The sequence below is a fragment of the Meriones unguiculatus genome, chromosome 6 (genome assembly GCF_030254825.1).
Source record: "Meriones unguiculatus strain TT.TT164.6M chromosome 6, Bangor_MerUng_6.1, whole genome shotgun sequence".
Lineage (NCBI taxonomy): Eukaryota > Metazoa > Chordata > Mammalia > Rodentia > Muridae > Meriones > Meriones unguiculatus.
Window position 1 is genome coordinate 8,674,417 of NC_083354.1, and position 19,725 is coordinate 8,694,141.

Here is a 19,725-nt window from a genome sequence, read left to right on the forward strand (position 1 = left end):
GCTTCACTTCTGATTTTACAGCTTCCTGCCTTTGCAAAGGTCAACACTTCACTCTCCAAAATGTTTTTTTACTCCTCTTGATTTTTTTTTCATTTGCTATTAAAAATGTTTTTTTAAACTACACAAAGAGCAAACCTCTGGAAATCCCCTGAAGAGCTTTGTGTTCATGTAAACTATTATTTGTTGCCGTCAAGAAAACTCTCGTTAAACACGCTTTCACCGTTCTTTCACGACAATTTTATGAAAACTTCTGTGAAGTAAGCAATTTCCCAATTTATAGAAAATGATTGTGTTCTCCTGAAGCTAGCTCTTTGGAGTTCAAACTATTGATGGTTGTTTCCGGAAGAAGAAGCTCTCTTGAGAGGCCGGGGGGGGGGGGGGGGCGTCTCCAACATAGATGGTTTAGTTTTTCAGAAACGATCACAGCTTGTGTTTCTTCAACACGCAGATAATCGCACTTGCCAGCGTTCTTCATTTCTCCTCTCGTATTCAGCTTCTTGCTAGCTTCATTTCATAATTGCACATAGCCTTCCCTTACCCACCCCAGAGCTCCTCTTGCACGCTCCCCTTTGCAGAGCCTCACACCCTTGCCATCAGGTGATAATGCTTGAAGTTGAAGGTTTCCGGAAGACAAACGGGACGCCCGTTACATAAACCACTGGAACCTCCACAGCGCAGCCTATTTTGTTCTGCGTTGCCTATTTTGAAAATGTGTGTTAGTTGCATCATATTCTTGCTTATACTCATTCAGTATAGTAAAAAATAATATTATAAAATATTTTTTAGAAAAAAAAATACTGGTTGATTGGAATGGAAAAATCTGCCATGAAGATTAGGTCAATGCCCTAAGAATGCCCTAGGAATCATAATCCTTCCTGTATGAGACCTTTCTACTCAATAAATGAAATAAATTAAACAATATCCTGATCCAAACACTTCCCTATAAACAGGAAATTGACGACTAATAGCCCCACTGGATATCAGAATGTTGGTAACATCCATTTTATGTTTTGTACATAAATGCTGATGTCTTCCTATCATATAAGCATGTTTCAAATTAACTAGCCTAAAACCATGACAAAATTCTTTCTTTACTATGATAAAGCCAGAGACAAAAATCTGCCAACACAAAGCCCTGTCAATTAGGTTTAATGACGTCTGTGTGGAGTGGTTGTCCCTGCTGCATTTAAAATGCTTCTGAATTTAACAACAGTAAAATCAAATTACTTCTTCCTGTCTCTATAGAAATCTAGGAGTGACTAGATGGTTAGTTCTGGCTTAGAGCCTCTCATAGACTTGACATCAAGATGTCAGTGAAGGCTACACTCCTCTTAAGACTTCACATGAATGCTCTGATGACGTCACTGCTGAAATGACTTCCTGAGCTGCAGTTAGTCAAAAGCCCAGGCCTTTCACACAGCCTCCCACCAGGCAGCTTGGTCTTCACATGCCATGGCAACTCGCTTTATCCAGAACAACTGATCCAAGAGAAAGGAATGGAAGAAATAATTTCTATACCTATGATGATTAACATTTTTTTTTACCTTAGAGGGCTTTTGACTCACCAAGCAGACTGAGGCACACTTTGGGAATCTGTGAGGGTAGTTCAGAAAGGATGAACTGACAGGAGAAGGCCCACCTTGAGCAGGGAAGCATCATCGCTTGGACTAAAAACCCAAGTGGAATACAAAAGAAAATATAGAAATAAACGGGCGCTGGCATTCCCCTTCTCTCTGCTGCCTCTCTTGCAGCTACACACTCTTGCCATCATGACATTCTACTTAACAACTGGCCCAGAGACATAGAGCCAAGTGACCAAAGACTAGACTCTCAGAAGGCACAGCCAAAATAAGTGATCCCTCCCAGGAGTTGTTTCTGTTAGCGATTTGTTTACATCAAGGACACATTTAATCTATTGCAGTACCTGAGTCTCAAAGCCATGTGTCACTTCATGGGATTTTTAAGAAATCGTCTCTGTGAGATGTGGAAGGGTGTGAGAGGAATACACCAGTTGGGAAAGGACTGCCGATAGCCATCTTGGAAGCTGTCCATCACCATATTATGTTTATGTGCTCTTTATCATTTCACTTTAGAAAACAGAGCTGGAGGGGTCTGGGGAAATGGTTCTAAGTAAGCCATCATTTGTGGCTCTTGCCAAGGCCTTCAGTTTTGTTCCCAGTACCCACAGGATGGTTCACAACCACCCTTAGCACCCGTTCTAAGGAATTCAACACTTTCTTCTGACTTTCTTGGGCACCAGGCATGCATGCGGCACACAAACAAACTTGCAGACAAAGTCCTCATGTGTGTAGAAAACTGAAATAAATTTTTTAAAAGAAAGGAAATTAGAGCTAAAAAAAAAAATAAAAGACAGGCTAGAATTGAACCGTGACTATGTTCTTCAAAACAACTTCACTGAAGATCAATTCTAGCCTACAACAGCTTCAATTGTCCCTAAATATTCATTTCTCCCAAGGGGAAAAATATTATCAGGTCACCAACAAATCGAGAAAAAAAAGAAGAAAAAAAAAAGACATAGTTTGGCTCTTTTGCCAAATACACACTTTCCTTATATAGGGGCTGATTCCAAATGGAAAACAAGTAGAGATCATGGTTTTCAGAATGAAGACAGAAAAGGTGGTCCGTGGCTCTGGGCTCTGCAGCAGCGGTTGCTTTCTGAGGCAGTCCTTAACAATATTCCAAAGTTCCAGCATTTCTATTTAGTGAGAAGGATATGTAAGCACTAACTTTTGATCGATGGTTTAAGAGGCAGAATTCAGTATGTTTTCTGAAAGGAATGAAAGTATATGTGCATATTTCATTCTCCTGATAACCACAGGCCAGAAGGCATCCTTGTAGCTTTGGGCTGCATCTTCCAACTGTCCATCCGATCGCTTATGGAACAGGTAACTAGACTGACCTCAAGTAACTCAAGTACCCAGAAATTTGCATCATCAGAGGATATAATCAGTTTGGAGTTCATAAAATAAATGCTTTAGGAGAAATGGGGAAAAAATGATCCAAAATCATTTGCAGAGCATCTACAGCATAGCTGGGGCCAAAAGGATATTTCCTCCCATCCCACCTTCAACCCCATCCATTAGTTACAGACACTGACCACAGCAGTAAGAGAATGCAGATGAAGTTCCCAAGGATCTAGGCATGAAATCTTGAGCTTATGAAGTAGCTTTCAGGAATTTCCCTTCTGTGGCGGCTCTGCTTGGAACCTTTATTGACAAATAGAACTGCATGCATTTATCATGTGTAACGAGACATTTAAGTGTATTTATACACACACATGTGAACAGTTCAGAGAGATTAATTAATGTATGCACTACCATTTTGTGATTGGAACACTTAAAATTAACTCTTTAGGTAAATATCAAAACCATTTTACCTGCAGTCAAGATGCTGTTGATTGGATCTGAACTTCCCTCCTTACCTAACTGAAATCTTGTGTCCTTTGACAAATGACTCTCACGTCACAATCCCCAAGCCCGACGTAACTACCTTTCTACTCCCTCTGTACCTAAGTTTGACTTCCTAAGATTCCACATGTGAGTGAGATTGTGAGGTATTTATTTTGTGCTCCTGGCTTATTTCACGGATCATGCCGTCCTCTGATTCACATGTGTAGCCAGTGTCAGAATTGCTGTTTTAAAGTTCAGAGCTATCTCAACTGGTATGCACATATTACATTTTATTTATCAGTTTGTCTCTTGATAGACATTCAGGCTACTTCCATATCTTGACTGCAGTGAACAAGGGAATGCTGACCTTAACAAAGATCTCAACAATATTTATGAGAAAACTTTCAGAGGTTGAAGAAAAAACATTAAGTAGTAACCGCAACTATATTCAAAACAAGCAGTGCGTAGCAATAGTTTGAAATGTTAAATAGTGGAGGAATTCAAAAACAAATGGAGTAAAACTTTTCTGCTTGGAAGTGTTCAGTGATATATGCCATTCCAGACAGTGCCCAACGTAAACGGATGGGACACTCAGCAGTTAAAGTGAGGCAGGCTGGGTGTGCAATGCATGGCTGTCATCCCAGCCCTTGGGAGGCTGAGGCAAAAGGCTTGCCCGAAAGTCCACATGCCATCACTCCTTCAAGTGGGTACATGGTTAGACCATTCACGGTTTGCCCAAACCATACATAAAAGGAACAAATTTGAATCTCCAGAAGGTTATGATGTTAAAAAAAAAAAAAACCCAACTCCAAAATTTCATATACTGAAAATTGAGCTGGTTAATAAAGCGTGAAAGAAACCTCAGAGAAGGCAGCAAAGTGCATCAATGAGAAATGAAGACACAAGCTTCCTCTTGCATTAATTAGCTTGACCAAGGGCAAGCTCAGATTGAATTCTCCACTTCTCCCCCCACGTGTAGTCTGTCTAAACGTTGTCTGTGGTTACTGGGCTGTCTTTGCAGCCTGTTGTGCATGTCTGGTGTCGCTGCTGAGTGGTGAGCTGTGTCTGAGCCCATCTCCAACAACAGGATTCGCTCCGTGTTCATCGACCAGCACAGAAAGTGTGGTATGGGAAAGGAATGAAGGAAACCTCATTAGAGGTCTTTAACAGAGCTTTGCAAGGGAAAAGGTTACTCTCCTGACCCAGACCGGCCTAGAACAGAACTCAAAACTACACACACACACACACACACACACACACACACACACACACACACACACCATGAGCCGATGCCCACATGTTTCCAACCATAAACGCGTTACTTTCAACCACAGCACATTCAAACGCTGTTCTTTGGGGGCTGTGAAAGAGTGCACAGCTTAAGACCGAAGTTACACATTTGGCTGAAGCTGTAGAAGCTGACTGCTTGGGGAATCCAAGACATAGTAAAGTCTGTGCTTCTCTTGAGGACGGGTTAAACTTAGGCAAGCTGGGCACACGGGAACAACAGGTTAAGTACGTAGCCTTAACGACCTCAAGCATAGTATTAACTTGACCGTAAGGTCTGAGGAAAGTACTGTTTCTTTGGAGTCTAAAAGATATTTTTCAGAAAAAAAAAAAAACATTATCACTGCATTGAATTATTCCATTTACGTAAATCGTTTACATGAAAAAAAAATAGTACATATATGGGGAAAAAAATTAGTAGTTGCTGGATGTTGAAGAGCAGATAGGATGAAAGAGAAGTTGGACAACTAAACCAGAGTGGCTTGGTGGTGATGCTGTGTGTCGTATCAACGTGTTAGCTAACATCGAATGCGGGTTCGGGAAGATGTTAGGAGACGCAGGGGGAAGAAACCTGTGACTTCCTTTACTCAGCGTTACTATTTCCTTTACTGAGATAATAAAATTCAGCATCGCGGTCCTCTTCCACTAGACAGGCAGTCCAGTGGTTTTTAGCCTATTCCTGTTGCACAGCCCTCACCACTACTTATGTCCGGAATATTTCATCACCCCAAAAAGAAACCCTGTCAGGTGAAGCAGCCGCCGCCCACCGGGTCTTGCTTTCAGCATTGGAGAAGCTTGGACTTGAAGCCATTGCGAATTTATGTCCTTCTTCTCGTAGAAGGCGCGTTAAGCCTGTGAGCCTGTGAGCGACTTTCTCCTCCACGGGACAGAGCTGTTCTTCAAAGCAACTATTCCTCTACCTTCCCCTCCCCCCCCCAAAAAAAAGGTTTTGCTGGTGGGCTGAAGCAATTAGTACGTGCGCCTGTGTGGTTTCAACAGGCAGCCCGCAGGCGGCCACTCCAGCCCCGGGAGAGGCCTGCTTAGCAGGGAGAGAGGCAGGCAGGCCTTTTGAGTGTGGCTTCCAGAGAGTCAAAAGACAGGTCAAAACAAATAATTACTTCTTTCTTCCAGTCGGCTCTCCAAGTCCTGGTACTGAGGATCCGGGCTGCTGTTTCCCAGGCTACCGCGGAGCCACCAGAGCAGAGGGAAACAGGAAAAAAAAAAATGCCACGCAGTTCACTGTGAGCACCGAGATCCAGCCAGCTTTCTTAATTAAGATCCCTGAGATTGCTTAACTGTTTCTAGACCAGTTTCAGCATTTTGAGGGAAAAAAGTCCGTTCTGACAGCCTACCTATGTCACTGACCTCACGGAGCAGACTGACGGAGGTTCTCCCCTGTGTTAATTTCTAGAACCTCACTCGAAAAGCCAATCAAAAGCGTGGTATCCCGCTCCTGCTTCCTGTGCGGTCCCGTACATTAAAAGGTTGCCTTTGGACTCGGGCCGTCTTCCTGGCACTCTCTCCCCCGAGTTAAAGAAATCATTTCTCCTCTGTTGACTTTCTGTTCCTGTAGGTGGTGATTTCAGTTTCTTTCGGTGTGATCCTTCAGCCTCCTCCGCCGACCCTTTGGGAAATAATACAACTGTCATTAAAGCAATAGTTAGCATTCAGATTATGTCCACGGGTGAACTTTTTGCCTTCCTTCCTGATTTCCTGCATCTGGTTGTTTGTTTTGTTTTCCTGTTTAGCCTTCTCTGTGCTTACTGCTAGCTCCTCCTGAGCATCCCACTACAATTTCCGGTGTAGCATCCAGATACACGAGGTGATGTGGGTCCTTAGTTGCAAGTATCAGAGACTTCTTTCCCTTCTGGAGGGAGCACTACTCTCTCAGCCTTGGGGAGCACCCTCAATGGGACTTCTTCAGAGTTCCCTTTGCCTGTCCCTCAATGGGTTCTCTGACCCCTCCTCCCCAGGTTTGCTGTGGAATACATCCACCAGCAATCTTTTGCCATATTAAATAAAACACAAAGGCAGACAGGTTTTTTTTACATGCCAGTTATCTCCTAATGAAGCTGTAAAATTATTTTGTAAAAATCTGCACACTGTCATAGGGGCTAATGACATCTGCATTTCCTATATATATCTCTTTAGACAAAACCAATTCTCCCTCTGTCTCTCTCTCTATCTATCTATCTATTTCCCTCTCTCTCTCATCTTGCAGATCATTTTATTGGCAATTGGGAGAGAAACCACGGATGACAAGCAGCTGGGGGAATATTCTTCAGAGAAATAATTTTAAAATATCAGAGTGTGCATGCTTGGTATTTTAGCCTGAGTCTAAGGAACAGGCAGAAAGAGAGAAAAGAAAAAAATTACCCTTTTTGGGTTGGAATTCAGAAACGCAGGCAGGCTTAGCAGTGGGGATCTGTAAGCCACAGCCTGCACGCAGTCTTGACCCTCTGTCTTTAGAATTGCCTTCTCCGTTTTCCAGAAGCTGTCCCTGGCCTCTTATTTAGTAGCTATTTGCCCCTCTTTCTTGGATTGTTACTTCCTCACTTTACCTGACTAACCCTGAGAAAGGATGTCTAGAAGAATCATCTCTTCAGCTACCATGACCAGCAGACAGTGCAGCATTCGATGGGGATCATGCTGTCCCCAAGCTAGCAGTCCCTTGGACGGGACATTCTTCCTCCTACATACTTCTCTCCTCCTTTTTCACTAGTTTCATTTCCAGAGCATTTATCCCCACCTGCCACTCTGTATCTGCTGATACATTACTTGGAAGGCTATTATTCTGGCTTCTACCAGTGTGCTGTAAGCTCTCAGAGACTGACAGCTGTTCTGTTCATTGATGTGTCTGAGCACCTGGACTAGCAAATGAGAGGCTGTCAGGTAGCTATTCAGTCATTAGAATGAATTAATGAAAGACACATTTTCTATTTCTATAAGATAAGAAAAGGTTATAATTTAAAAGTAGTGTTTTGCATAAAACCAAGAATGTGCTGGTTGTGCCAACTGAAGACATCCTTTAGGATGTCAGAGAATATCTTCCTAGACTGTTTCAGTATAAAATGGGCAAATGCTTGAGGCATATGCCCGACCGGATGGATGTGATCCTCTCTAGCAGGCTTTTGCTTGTGCCTCTGCTTCAACCTGCTCCTTTCTCCTTTGTCTTCTTCTGGTTATCATCAGTATGGCTGCCCAGCCCCCATGTTCCACCTACCAACCGCATCTTCAGCTGTTGACTTCTGTCCCTTCAGTTGCCTTCTGCTCATCCGCTTTGAGTTGGACTGTTTCAACTGTTGGCCTTGACTTTCAACACACTTCTCGCCTAGAAAGTGATGAAAAGAACCCCTTCCTCTCTGCCTAGCATCTGGGCTTTATGCTAGGGGCCCACCACACACGAATGCTTTCCAGCTCTGTAGGACCCGCACACCCTCTCAGAATAACAGTTATTCTGAGACTTTCAGTTTTCATATTCCGTGATGAAATAAGTGGCCTTGGCTTTTAGCACTTGACTTCCTGTTGCAGCATTTCAAACTTAACGGTAGAGTAGCCTGTGTTGCTGGCATGTCTCATGTTTACATAAGGACTGGATAAAGGCATAATCACTTAAATTAGAAGTCATGACAGGCTTTAATACATCCCCCCCCAGAGGAGCTGACTATTGCCTCATTATTTTCAGTCTTGCACTATTTTTAAAAAAGATTTTTTTTCTCTCTTTTTTTTTTTTTTTGAGATCAGGAGAAACTTTAAGCACATTTAAACAGGGTTCCTAGATTTGCCAAAGAAAAATAAAATATTGTAGTCCAATTTGAACTTCCCGTAAGCAAAGAGTAATTTTTTAGCACACGAGTGTTTCAGTTGGTGTTCTGTATCCTAGCAAGCAGCCTGCATCTCATCCACTGCCTATTAAAGCCACTGTGCTTGCCCATAGGTTTGCTGTGGATGCGAAGAGCGAGCCCTAGGAAGCCACAAAGGGGGAAAATGTACAAATTCCCTTACTGATGGCATAAAGCACCACCTATTTTAAGCTGGTTGAAGTCTATATAGTGAAAAAGGAGCAAGTGACGAAACACTGTCCCAGGAGCAGACTTCAGACATCCTTCACGGTGTTTCGTGCCTCCGATTTCCCGGCCTTTATCATCTGTAGGAGAGCAGAGCGCACACCCCAGGAACACAGATTCAAGTGCACACACAGAGAAATCAGACCAAAACACAGCTAGCGCTGCAACACTTTCAATATACTCATTCCCATACTTTGCACAGATACCTTAGCACAAGCTATGACAAAACACTGTGCGCTAATGGAATCAAGCAACAAAATGGTAACTCTACAGTTCTAATCTTTAAAAAGTCCAAAATCTAGATTGGTGCCTAGCCCAATCGTCATTAAGGAGGCTGCACCTAATCTGATGGAAACAGATTAAGAGACCCACAGCCAAACTTTAGGCAGAGCTCGGGGAATCCTGTGGAAAAGGGAAAAGAAGGACTGAGGGGAGTCCGAGGGGTCAAGGACACCACAAGAAAACTTACAGAATTAACTAACTGGGGCCCATAAGGGCTCACAGAGACTGAACCACCAACCAGGGAGCCGGCATGAGACTAGCCTAGGCCCTCAGCATATATAGTATAGTTATGTAGCTTGGTCTTCATGTGGGGCTGCTGACAGTGAGAACAAGGACTGTCTGTAACTCTTTCGCCTGCTTTTGGGCCCCTTTTCCTCATACTGGGCTGCTGTGTCCAGCCTTAATACAAGGAGAGGTGCTTAGTCTTACTACAAACTGACATGCCATGTTTGGTTGATATCCAGGAGAAAGCCTGTCCTTTTCTGAAGAGAAACAGAGAAGGAGTGGATGGATGGGGCTTGTGAGGGAGGGACTGGGAGGAGAGAAGGGAGGGAAAACTGTGGTCGGGATGTAATATATGAGAGGAGAATAAATACTGTAGATTTTTAAAAAAGAACAAAATCAAGCTACTACTAACAAACTGGGTCCCTGGTGACGGAGCATCCCCTGGGTTGCACATGAATGCTTTGTATAGTTTCACATTGCAAAAGCAGAGTATCTCTCATGTCTCTTCAGATGAGGGTGCCAATACCAATATCATCCCATAAGGCAGGCACTCTCACAGCCTACCTAACTCCCTGTGGCCTCATCTCCAAATATTATTACATTGTGTGATAGGAGGTCCCCTGCATGAATTTGATAAGTATGCAAACACTCATCTCATAGGAAATGAAGGGTTGAATAAAAATCTAAGTTTATATTCACAGCGATCATAGACATCAGCAAATTCTGTTTCCGGCAGCTGTCTGAATTATGGCTAGACAAACCTAGGTACTTTGTGACAGGGACAAGAAAAGCGTGTCCTCTGAAATGCAAGCATAAGTCACCAATACCAAGGTTTTATTTTAAGAAAGTAATAAAGCTGATATGATTCTGCCTCTCAGAGCTGTTTATAACTTGGAGTTTCAGTTTGGGTGATCATACCGTGGTGAATTAGTTGACTGCAAGTCCAAAGATTCTGTCTGCATTCAGACAGACCATTCATCATACTTAGCATTCAGGTTTCAGCAGAACTTTCCCACAGATTTGCCAAAATGCCACTGGCAGTAATCATAGAAATTGCCTGCTTTGTTCACCTAGTCCCTTAAATGCAATCAGTGGCTCTGGATTTAGGTTTATTGGACTACTTTAATAATCCATCAATCTCTCTATATGAAAGGTTCATATAACTACTGTCTTGGTTCATAAGTACTTCGTGTTTTTAATTTTGTACCAAAAAATGGAATGGACTTCAGCAGTCCTATGTGAAAGCGATGAAAAGGCTTGAAATATTATGGGATACTTACCAAACTGCATGTTCAATATACAGCCCAAAGCATATATCACCTACACCTTTACAGCCCCGGTACCATTTCACAAATTGTCAACGTATTCAATATGAGAATCCAGTTCCCAAAAAGCATAGTATAATTTTAGGTCATAAGACTACCAAAATGAGATCAATGGATCCAAAAAAGTTCATTGTGCAAAATTCAGGTTTGCAATATTAGGAACTGAACAAAGTCTCTGAACCAAAACTGCAGAAGGTTGTCTGATGGTTCCAGGTGAGGGTGTGATTTTAAATCTACGTCAATGCCAGCTGATGTTTGGTATCCAACTCTGTTCTAGTGAGTAGTCACTGTTTTATCTAATCTGCAGGTGTGCTAAGTCTACCTGGACAGGAATTCCAGAACGTCTAATTAACTGATACTCTTTTCATCTCATATATGTAGAATGTTGGGTCTGGATAAAATGAGTCCAGGGATCCATGTTTTATCTCCATAGTTTGGATACAGCATTGCCTACCCTTTCTATACCAGTTCTCCTTTTTCAAAATGGTGATTGAAACTGACAATGTAAATGTTGTATCTTTACTTAAAGTTGATTAACTTTGATTTCTTTTTTTTTTTTTTTTTTTTTTTTTCATTTTCTCTTTGGGTGGAATTTTCCATTTCAGAAAATCTACCTTCCTTTACACCAAGCATCCTCTCTCTGGATGATCAAAGCTCCCCTCACCTGATCACCACTGGCCAAACAATCCTCATCCCCGGACTCACCCTCCCCACCAGTGATTACTCTACCATCAGCCAGCTGCCTCTAGAAATGTCACACTGGCCCGCATCTTCCGGTGAGAGCGAGCTGATTACAAGCAGCCGAGATACAGTCAGAGACGGAGACGAAACGGATGCGTCCGGCACTCCCGCCTTGTCAGAAGTATCAGGACTGAGCGGATACGGTTCCGCCCCGGGTCGTTTTGTGGAGACGACCACACCCGTCCCAGAGTTCCAGTACATCACCACCAGCTCTGAGACGGTGGCCGTCAAGGGCCAGGAGCTGGTGGTGTTCTTCAGTCTGCGCGTTGCTAACATGCCTTTCTCCTCTGACCTGTTCAACAAGAGTTCTCTGGAGTATCAAGCCCTGGAACAACGATTCACAGACCTGGTGAGTGAGCCTGGCTTGCCGCTCTCCCGCGCTTGCTCCGGGGTTATAGTATAATCGTTGCTCATCTTGCGCAAGGCAGGTTAGGAGGAGGCGGGCGTTTGAAGCAGCTGGGCTGTTGCAGAAGGCATTGATCTAGAATCTTGAGGTGATTTGACCCCAACCAGAGAAATGAGTTCTACGGTGGCCAGTCAGAGAGGACACTGACACCAGCTTCACGGAAACAAGGTTATCCTTAAATTCTCCTCATGGTGCTTCTCCATGAATATTTTTTTTCCACATTTTATACAGAAACACTATAATACAGGTCAGAAACGGTGAGCTTGGAATAAATGAATTTCCCCAAGTTGTGAGAGAGCACAGAGCCATGCTGCTCAGGAAAGCTCAGCTACAAACGCTCCCTTTTCAAACTCTCTTAGGTTGTTGTAAATGGCTGTACAACTGGTCATCTCTGATCCTTCCCATAAAGCGAGAACATTTTTCACAGTGGATACATTTTGATAACAGACACCCTCAGGCTCACATTTTAATTTTGTTTCTACAAGTTCAATAAGAAATACATGTAAGTAATAAATACTGAAACCTGTGATGGCTTTAATAGTCACGTCTGATTAAATAAATTATATGGTGCGTATAACACACATGATTTCTGACAATGTCGGAAAATGTACGTGCTTTGTGTAAGTTAAATTACCATATGGCTTGAATATTTTTTTCAAGTAAGACTCTCTGCTCTACAGACATACACATACCATGAGGTGAGTATTGGGACTGTCTTAAGAAAGGGTATCGCAGTGAGCCTCACCCCACTGTCTTCACTAGGGTTAGCCATAACAAAGGTATTAAGTGCAGTGAAAATAGATGCAGGCGTATTTCTTCCTGAGAGATGGACAGAGGCACACCCACACTTCACCCACGTGTGTCTCTGCCACCCCTAAGAACGTTTCCTCCTTTGCAAAGTTAAGGCTGAGTGGTTGCTACACTCTGTTTTCATTTGTGAGAAGAGAGAACAGACAGGGTCTCCAAGGCAGGACCTCTAGACAGAAACCTGAAGCAGAAGCCACTGAGAAGTGTTGCTTATGGGGTTGTTCCTCTCTGCTTATTCTGCCCTTTCTTGTATAACCCGGGACCACCTACCTGGGGGTGGTAGAGCCCACGGTGGGCTAATTCCCACCACGTCAATCATTAGTCAATAAACCATGACAAAGGCAGGCCCATGGGCCAGTCTAAAGGAGGCAATTGCTCAGTTGAGGTTCCCTTGTCCCAACTCTAGTTTGCACCCAGTTCACAGGACTAACCAACACACCTTGTGAAACGAGGTCAGAGTCAAAATACTAGTGGGACAAAGACTGGGAGAGGAAAAACAAGTGGGTCTGAGGCAAGCCTCAAAGCTCACAGCTTGAGCCTCTTTGCCACCCATATTTATAGAGCTGTAGTTCACAAATACTTCTAGAGTCAGGAAATGAGTTCCAAATATTTCTGGACAATGACCTTCAAGATGACTGTGCCTCACAGCTGGGAGCATGAAATAAACATAATGCCATTAGGATGTTTTTGAGATTACTAAATTATGTTTGGAAAGGAATCCCAGGGAAACCACCTTCTCTCTCTCTCTCTCTCTCTCTCTCTCTCTCTCTCTCTCTCTCTCTCTTCTCTCTTTCTCTCTCACGCACACACACACACACACACACACACAATTCAGATAAGCATGCACAGTAATTGTATTGCTTGATGAAGGTCACTCCGCTGGTTAGGACCAGCTTCAGCAGCCCTACCCAAATGTCCTGGTTTGGACTCTTCTGTGTGCTATTAAGATTTAGCACACTGATCAGACACATTCTCACAAGGCACGAAGAAATCCCTGCCTATCTATCTCAATGCAGGCAGAAAGGTGGAAATATGAACGTAATTATTACAAATAAATCATTAGGTTGTGGTGTTCTGGTCTCACAACCAAGAACAAAAACAGTGCAGAAGTGACATGTAGGCCTCAGAGAGGGAAACGTGAGTGTAAGACTCACTTATGAGTGAACCAGCAGTGGCTGAGTTAGGAATAAACTATTATTTTTCTTTTGCAGCTGGTTCCGTATCTGCGATCCAATCTTACAGGGTTTAAGCAACTGGAAATCCTGAGCTTCAGGAATGGGAGTGTAATCGTAAACAGCAAAGTGCGGTTTGCCAAGGCGGTGCCGTACAACCTCACACAGGCCGTGCGCGGTGTCCTGGAGGAGCTCCGGTCCACGGCTGCTCAACAACAGCTGGATCTGGAAATCGACAGCTACTCCCTTGACATTGAACCAGGTATGAGAAGCCAATAAAGAAAGCCTAGGGAACTTAGGGTTCATTCTGTTTTGTTTTCAAGCGTGCTGTCCAACTACTGACCCACAGAAATGAAATTAGACTTAACAAGACAACCTTTTAGAAGCAATGAACTTTGTGATTAAGGGAGGAGGGTCTTCGACCTGCAGGCTCAAGTTTTCCCACATTGAAAAGCAAAGAGTAGGCACACCTCTACAACGTCACAGTCTGAGAGTTGTAGATTCCTCTCAGGACTAAACTTTTGCTGTGCTGAGACTTTTTAAAATGTAGCCCCAAAGCTGGCTAGTTTACATCCTGCTATAATTCAAAAGCACTTTCTTTAAAAGAAAATAAAACTGCGGCAACCTAGGGCTCCTCATTCAGGAGCCTATGGTCTCAGTAAACTATCAGAATAGTCTTTTTCATAACAAAATTTGGATGAAATTGAAATGAAATCCTGAGGGGGGGAGGGGACAATCAGATCACAATTCAAATTTGGACAAATCACCAAAGAAGAAAATAATGCCCTCTCTCAGCTGCACAGCCTAACGCGGCATCCATGTGTGCCAGAAACTCTAGAACAGAAAGCAAACTCGTTCTCCAGCAACAAAGCAGAGTGTGTGCTGCTGTCATGAGCCAAGGCTGAACTGAGGGCTGTTTTTTACCATGTAGTTCAAACGTGTTTCCTAACAAACTGGAGGGAAGAGTTTTAATCCCCTGGAGTGCAGGACAGGAGGGCTCTGTCCACTGCCAAAGCAACCTTCCAGTCAGATTCAAAACAAAGTTTCCTAATTGGCTATGAATTAGTGAAGTGGATCTTTAATGCTCTCTCGGGCTCTCTGTGGACTAACTATGAAGACAGAGCGAAAAGGCCTTGGGCAAAAAACGCAAGCCGAAAAAATGCTCAGTAGGAAACATTTATCTTTGACAGAGCAGGCTTTGGAGCACTCCTACAGAAATTGCCTCAGAACCTTGGTAAACAGTGCCCTTAAAAAGACGGCACAGCCTTGGGCACTAAGCTGGGGAGCAGGTACCTCCAAACAGGAGCAGCTGAAGGAAGACTTCTAGACAGACGCACACACCTCTCCCCCAAGCAAGCCAAGACACCTAAATGCCAGGGAAAGACTGACTGCCTCTATCCTCAGAAGGTACCCAGACCTGAGGCTCTTCTCTGCAGTCAGATGGTAAAAGTAACAGGAAAGATACAGGAGAACTGGGGAGCACAGGGGAGGTGAGAACCCAGGCCCCTGTCTTCCTCCATCCCCCACTCCCAGTCAGCTGACAGTCTTTAGGATCCACTCTATAAAAAAAAAAAAAAAAAAAAAAAAAAAAAAAAAAAAAAATCTGAGGAAGAGCCAGATCGAGGCTGAGGAGAGCCTGGGCGTATGCCTCTGATGACAGGAGTTTCAGCTTTAGGAACCACTTGATAAATGCCTAAGAAAAGCGATGGGGGCTAGTAGTGCCGGGCCGTGACTGCTAGGGCTACTACTGATGCTTGAAAGAACTACAGCATAGCCATGGCCTTGAGGGCCCAGCCCTGAATGTGCACCCTGTGTGTTAACAGCAGTGCCCAGCTTCCGCAGTGAAATGCTGTTAAAATTCTTCCCTGGGTGAGACAAGGTCTGCCTTTTCTGCTAAGGTCCCCAAAACAACCTGAGCTGCGCGTCCACCAACCGTCACTCTGGAGAGCCACTGGGGTCATCAGGCTCGCTTACAGAGCAATGGGTGAACGGTGCAGGCGGGAACGTGAGCGCCGTTAAACCAGCCACCCTGCAACATCTCTGTCCGTTATGAATGATGCCCCACCAATGGCCAAGTAGATGGAGCTCTCTCCCAAGTCCCTCCCAACCGATCTACTCTAGTCCCTGCCTGACGTCACATGCAATTAGGGAAGAATCTCGTGAGACTGGCTGGTAGGAACATCTAGATACTGAGGTGGTTGTCCCCCTGTGACCCTTCCCATCCCTCCTTCTGTGAGGGACCATCAGCAGTCAACAAGCCCAGCTGGGTTCTTATCTTTTTTTTTTTTTTTTTTTTTTTTTTTTTGCAAACAAGGAACAGCCAAACTCATGAAGATCTGGAGATGATGGCAGTTTGGTGTGGAGGACACAGTGGGGGTGGGGGAGGAGAGATGCTAAGAGCATGAGGATTAATGAAAAGGGAATTTTTAGCCTTTAGCATAGTGCGTGACACAATTTAGCTGCCTAATGAATGTTAATAGTTAGTGTTATAGCACTGTTATAATTGATATAACTATTTGGTGAAAATCGGCATGGCATGGGATTTGTGCAGTAATTAGAGCTGGAGCTATTTTCCTCGATGCTTTGTAGATTGTTGCGCTCTGTAGCGTTTCTGCTAGGCAGCTTGTAGAGGTGTAGACGGTGCTAACATCAGCTGCAGCTCCCGCTGAAGCCCCGTTCATGCTGAGCTGCCCAAGAGAAAAATGCCTCAGGCTTCCCAGTATGCTGGGGGGGGGGTCCATACCCAACCTGAGAGGTGGAGCAGTAAGGAAAAGAGCTGGAAGTGACCTGTCTGCTTTCTTCAGCTCGAAGTTGGAGGAGCTCAGAAACTCCTGGAGACACAGACACAGTAACTGGGTCCATCAGTAAACATGGATGAAAACTGCTGAATGAATGAATGAATGAATGAATGAATGAGTAAACGAATAAATGAAGAGTAAGACAGCACTCAGGGTATCCACAAGGAGATATTTTGTAGAAGTTACTGGACTGTTATGCTGAGCTTTGGGGTAAAAATAATTATCCATACTCTATTTTATACTAAACACCTGGAGATAGAAGATCTATTTTTAATACATAAAAAAATTAATAAAATGATGACTGAAGGACAAAAGTTAATTAATGTTAGAAGTCTGCCAGGAAAGGGCTATAGCGAGCCTGTTGAAACATCAGCAACGATCCAGACAAAAGCTCTGAAACCAGGAAGATCAGAAAATTAAAGGTGTCTTTATAAATGTTTTAAAAATGAGTGTGGTTGCTCCTGTGTAAATCAGAAATGTACATACACTCCTCATCTACAAGGTTCTAGTTACACTGTGCTGTGAACAGGCAGAAGCCACAGCTCCAAAGCACACTTACAAGTTTTCCTGCTCATCAACAACAGTGCAGATGGAAGGGGACAGGAGCAGTCATGGGGGCCAGGCCTGAGCCAGTGGGCTTCCTTAGGCTGCGCACGGCTGGGGATCCTGGGTAGTTCCAGCCAGGCAAAGGGCAGATGCAAGCAGGGAACCGGCAGGCGTGCCTTAGCATGGCTCACCAGACCTTGGACATCATCTCTGATCTAGTAAGCATCCAGCCACCCCCTTGTGACCTGTCCATGTGTGACAGTCCCTGCCCAAAGGAACTGCGGAGAAAGGACATCTTTAAACTATGCTGGCATCAAAAAAAAAAGTGTCTTTTTAGTTCAAAATATCTTTTAATAGCCATTTTCTTATGGAGCAGACTTCGAGCAAGTTCCTGTGGGTTTGAATTGGTGCCAGAGAAAGAGTACTACGATTCCCTTTAAATCTCAGCTCATTGAAACCTGGCTAGCTGAGGAGGAGGGAGCGCGGGACTAGACCACTGCTACAAAGGCCTCTGACCCCTCTACACTGATGGACTGGCCAGTGAGCAGGCTGGTGACCGTGACTGAAGAGCTGGCAACAGCTGCAAAGGGCCAGGGCTAGGAAGGCCCACACTGCAGATGACAGCAGTACAGAGATGGTGGCTGTTGAGAAAGAGCCAAAAGCAAATGGCAAATAGGAACACACATTGAAAAAATAAAAATCACAAAACCACCCTCATTTGCATGTGACCCTTCCCTCATGTCCTTATCTGTAGCCTGGTTTCAATACAGAACAGAGAGGGAGCTCTTCAAAAACCCCAAAACTCAACACTGATACTTAAAAAAAAAGCATTAATTTCTTAACTCTATGAATCTGTTATCTCTTATAAAACTTGTCAAACACATAAAATCTAAAACATTGTTCTAAAAAAAAAAACAGTCCAGTACTATTATAGTAAAATGTCATATCATCAAAACTCCTGTTTGGGGCAATAAACAAATCTTTTTATTATTTGTAGCACTGGAGATAGATGCCTCACATATGTTAGGCAATGCTATATCCTCACTCCCTTCCATTTTGTTTAGAGAAGAAATAAATGTCTACATTTTGAAACAGTAAAGAAACTACGCAGAGGATTTTTCAATAGTTTTCTTTCTTTTTTTTTTTTTTTTTTTTTTTTTTTAATCTAGCAGTATGACAGCTCTTTTTGCCCCTAGTTTTACAGAATGACTGGCCAAGCCAAATTTTCTCCTTTCAGTGATGCATTTGGTTAGAACCTGTCCTGGTGACTGAAAGGCGAGCAAATTACACTGTCCTCCTCTTACACACAACTGCTGCTACCTAGCAGATGGTGCTGCCTTGTGGGTCCCTGGATCCTGAATGAAGACAACTTTAAATGGGACTTAAATTCCCACTCACCTGGCTGAGCTGCTGTGTGGACTGTTCAGGAATACAAGGTTGGGCCGACATACAAGAGAGTCAGTCTAGGTGCATGAAGTGAGAGAGGTTTGCAGGCACTGACAAGCAAAGGCCCTCATAATTCCAGGTCATTTTTGGCAAATAAAGAAAACAAAATAAAATAAAACCCTTGTGCTTCTAGTCTTGGTCATTTGAGCATTCGGTGGAACTCAGTGGGGCTGCTACAGTCTGTCTGAGGGAAAAGCTCTTTTAAAGAGAAGAGGAAAATTCAAAGAGGATGGGCAGCCACTAGAGGCGCTGCAGGTTGAGACTAAATACTGAGCTTTGTCTGTGGGAGAGAATATCAAGAGCTCATCTTTGAAAAGTGGACAGGGCATCCTGTGAGGCTAACCGGCTCCCAGCAGGGCAGCTATACCCTGTAGCAACACTGAGTTGCTGGGTTGTGCCCTCTTCCTTGCCCAACTTGGTGAGAAAAAAGTCATCCGTTAGCCCGCACTCTACACAGCCTGACTTTCTCACCCTGGCAAGGTTCGTCCTGGCTTCCAAAGCCACCTGAACCCCACACCCTGCCTCTCCCACCTGCACCGAGAGCCTCTCCCTCAAAACATAAAAGCCCCGATTGCCGTAGAAACAGACCAGGGCGCAAGTGTTAAAGTTTCAATCATTAGGCTGGCAAGGCTTGTGGAAAGAGGATATAGAAACAGATTTTTCTGTAGCCAGAGAACAAAAGGGAATGTGAGAAGAGGACTGTAACTAAAAACCAGAAGGTGCCAGAGGTAGTTTTATGGCTTTCTAACTTTACAGAGTTGTAAAATATCTAGGCCATAGTCAGTAAAGAGTGAGTCAAAGTGACTGCCTTCCACACATCAGTAAAGTTTTCTGCAGGAGCCAGACAGTAAATATTTTAGGCTTTGCAAGCCAAAAGGGAAAAAAATTGAAAATATTATGTAATTATTATGTAACTATTTAGAATCTAACCATTTAAAGATGTTTAAAGAAATAAACGTTCCTAGCTTGCAAGTTGTACAAAGGCAGACTGCTAACGGGGTGGGCATTGGCAGCCTTGCCACTGTTCTAACAGCCCTGAAGGTCATCCTGTCAGTTTTCTCTCTATTCCCAAATACCGGATAATTTTTCCAAAAGCCTCAGCAGTTACGCAACGTCTTACTCTCTCTGGCCCTTTTCTTTCCTATTACAGAAAAGTAAGTGAATGCTAATGTAACCATGACATGGGTTCCAATCCATCTACACATTCAGAAAT

At 43.7% G+C, this 19,725-nt stretch overlaps 1 protein-coding gene across 1 annotated transcript in view; it reads left to right on the forward strand.

The window, feature by feature from the left end:
• Positions 1–19,725, forward strand: part of Impg1 (interphotoreceptor matrix proteoglycan 1) — a 106,914-nt gene that overhangs the window by 62,328 nt on the left and 24,861 nt on the right. Inside the window, exons 12-14 of the mRNA XM_060386099.1 lie at positions 6,109–6,169; positions 11,202–11,686; positions 13,762–13,984. Of these exons, the coding sequence (XP_060242082.1) occupies positions 6,109–6,169; positions 11,202–11,686; positions 13,762–13,984 (769 nt within the window). The remainder of the gene's footprint in view (positions 1–6,108; positions 6,170–11,201; positions 11,687–13,761; positions 13,985–19,725) is intronic.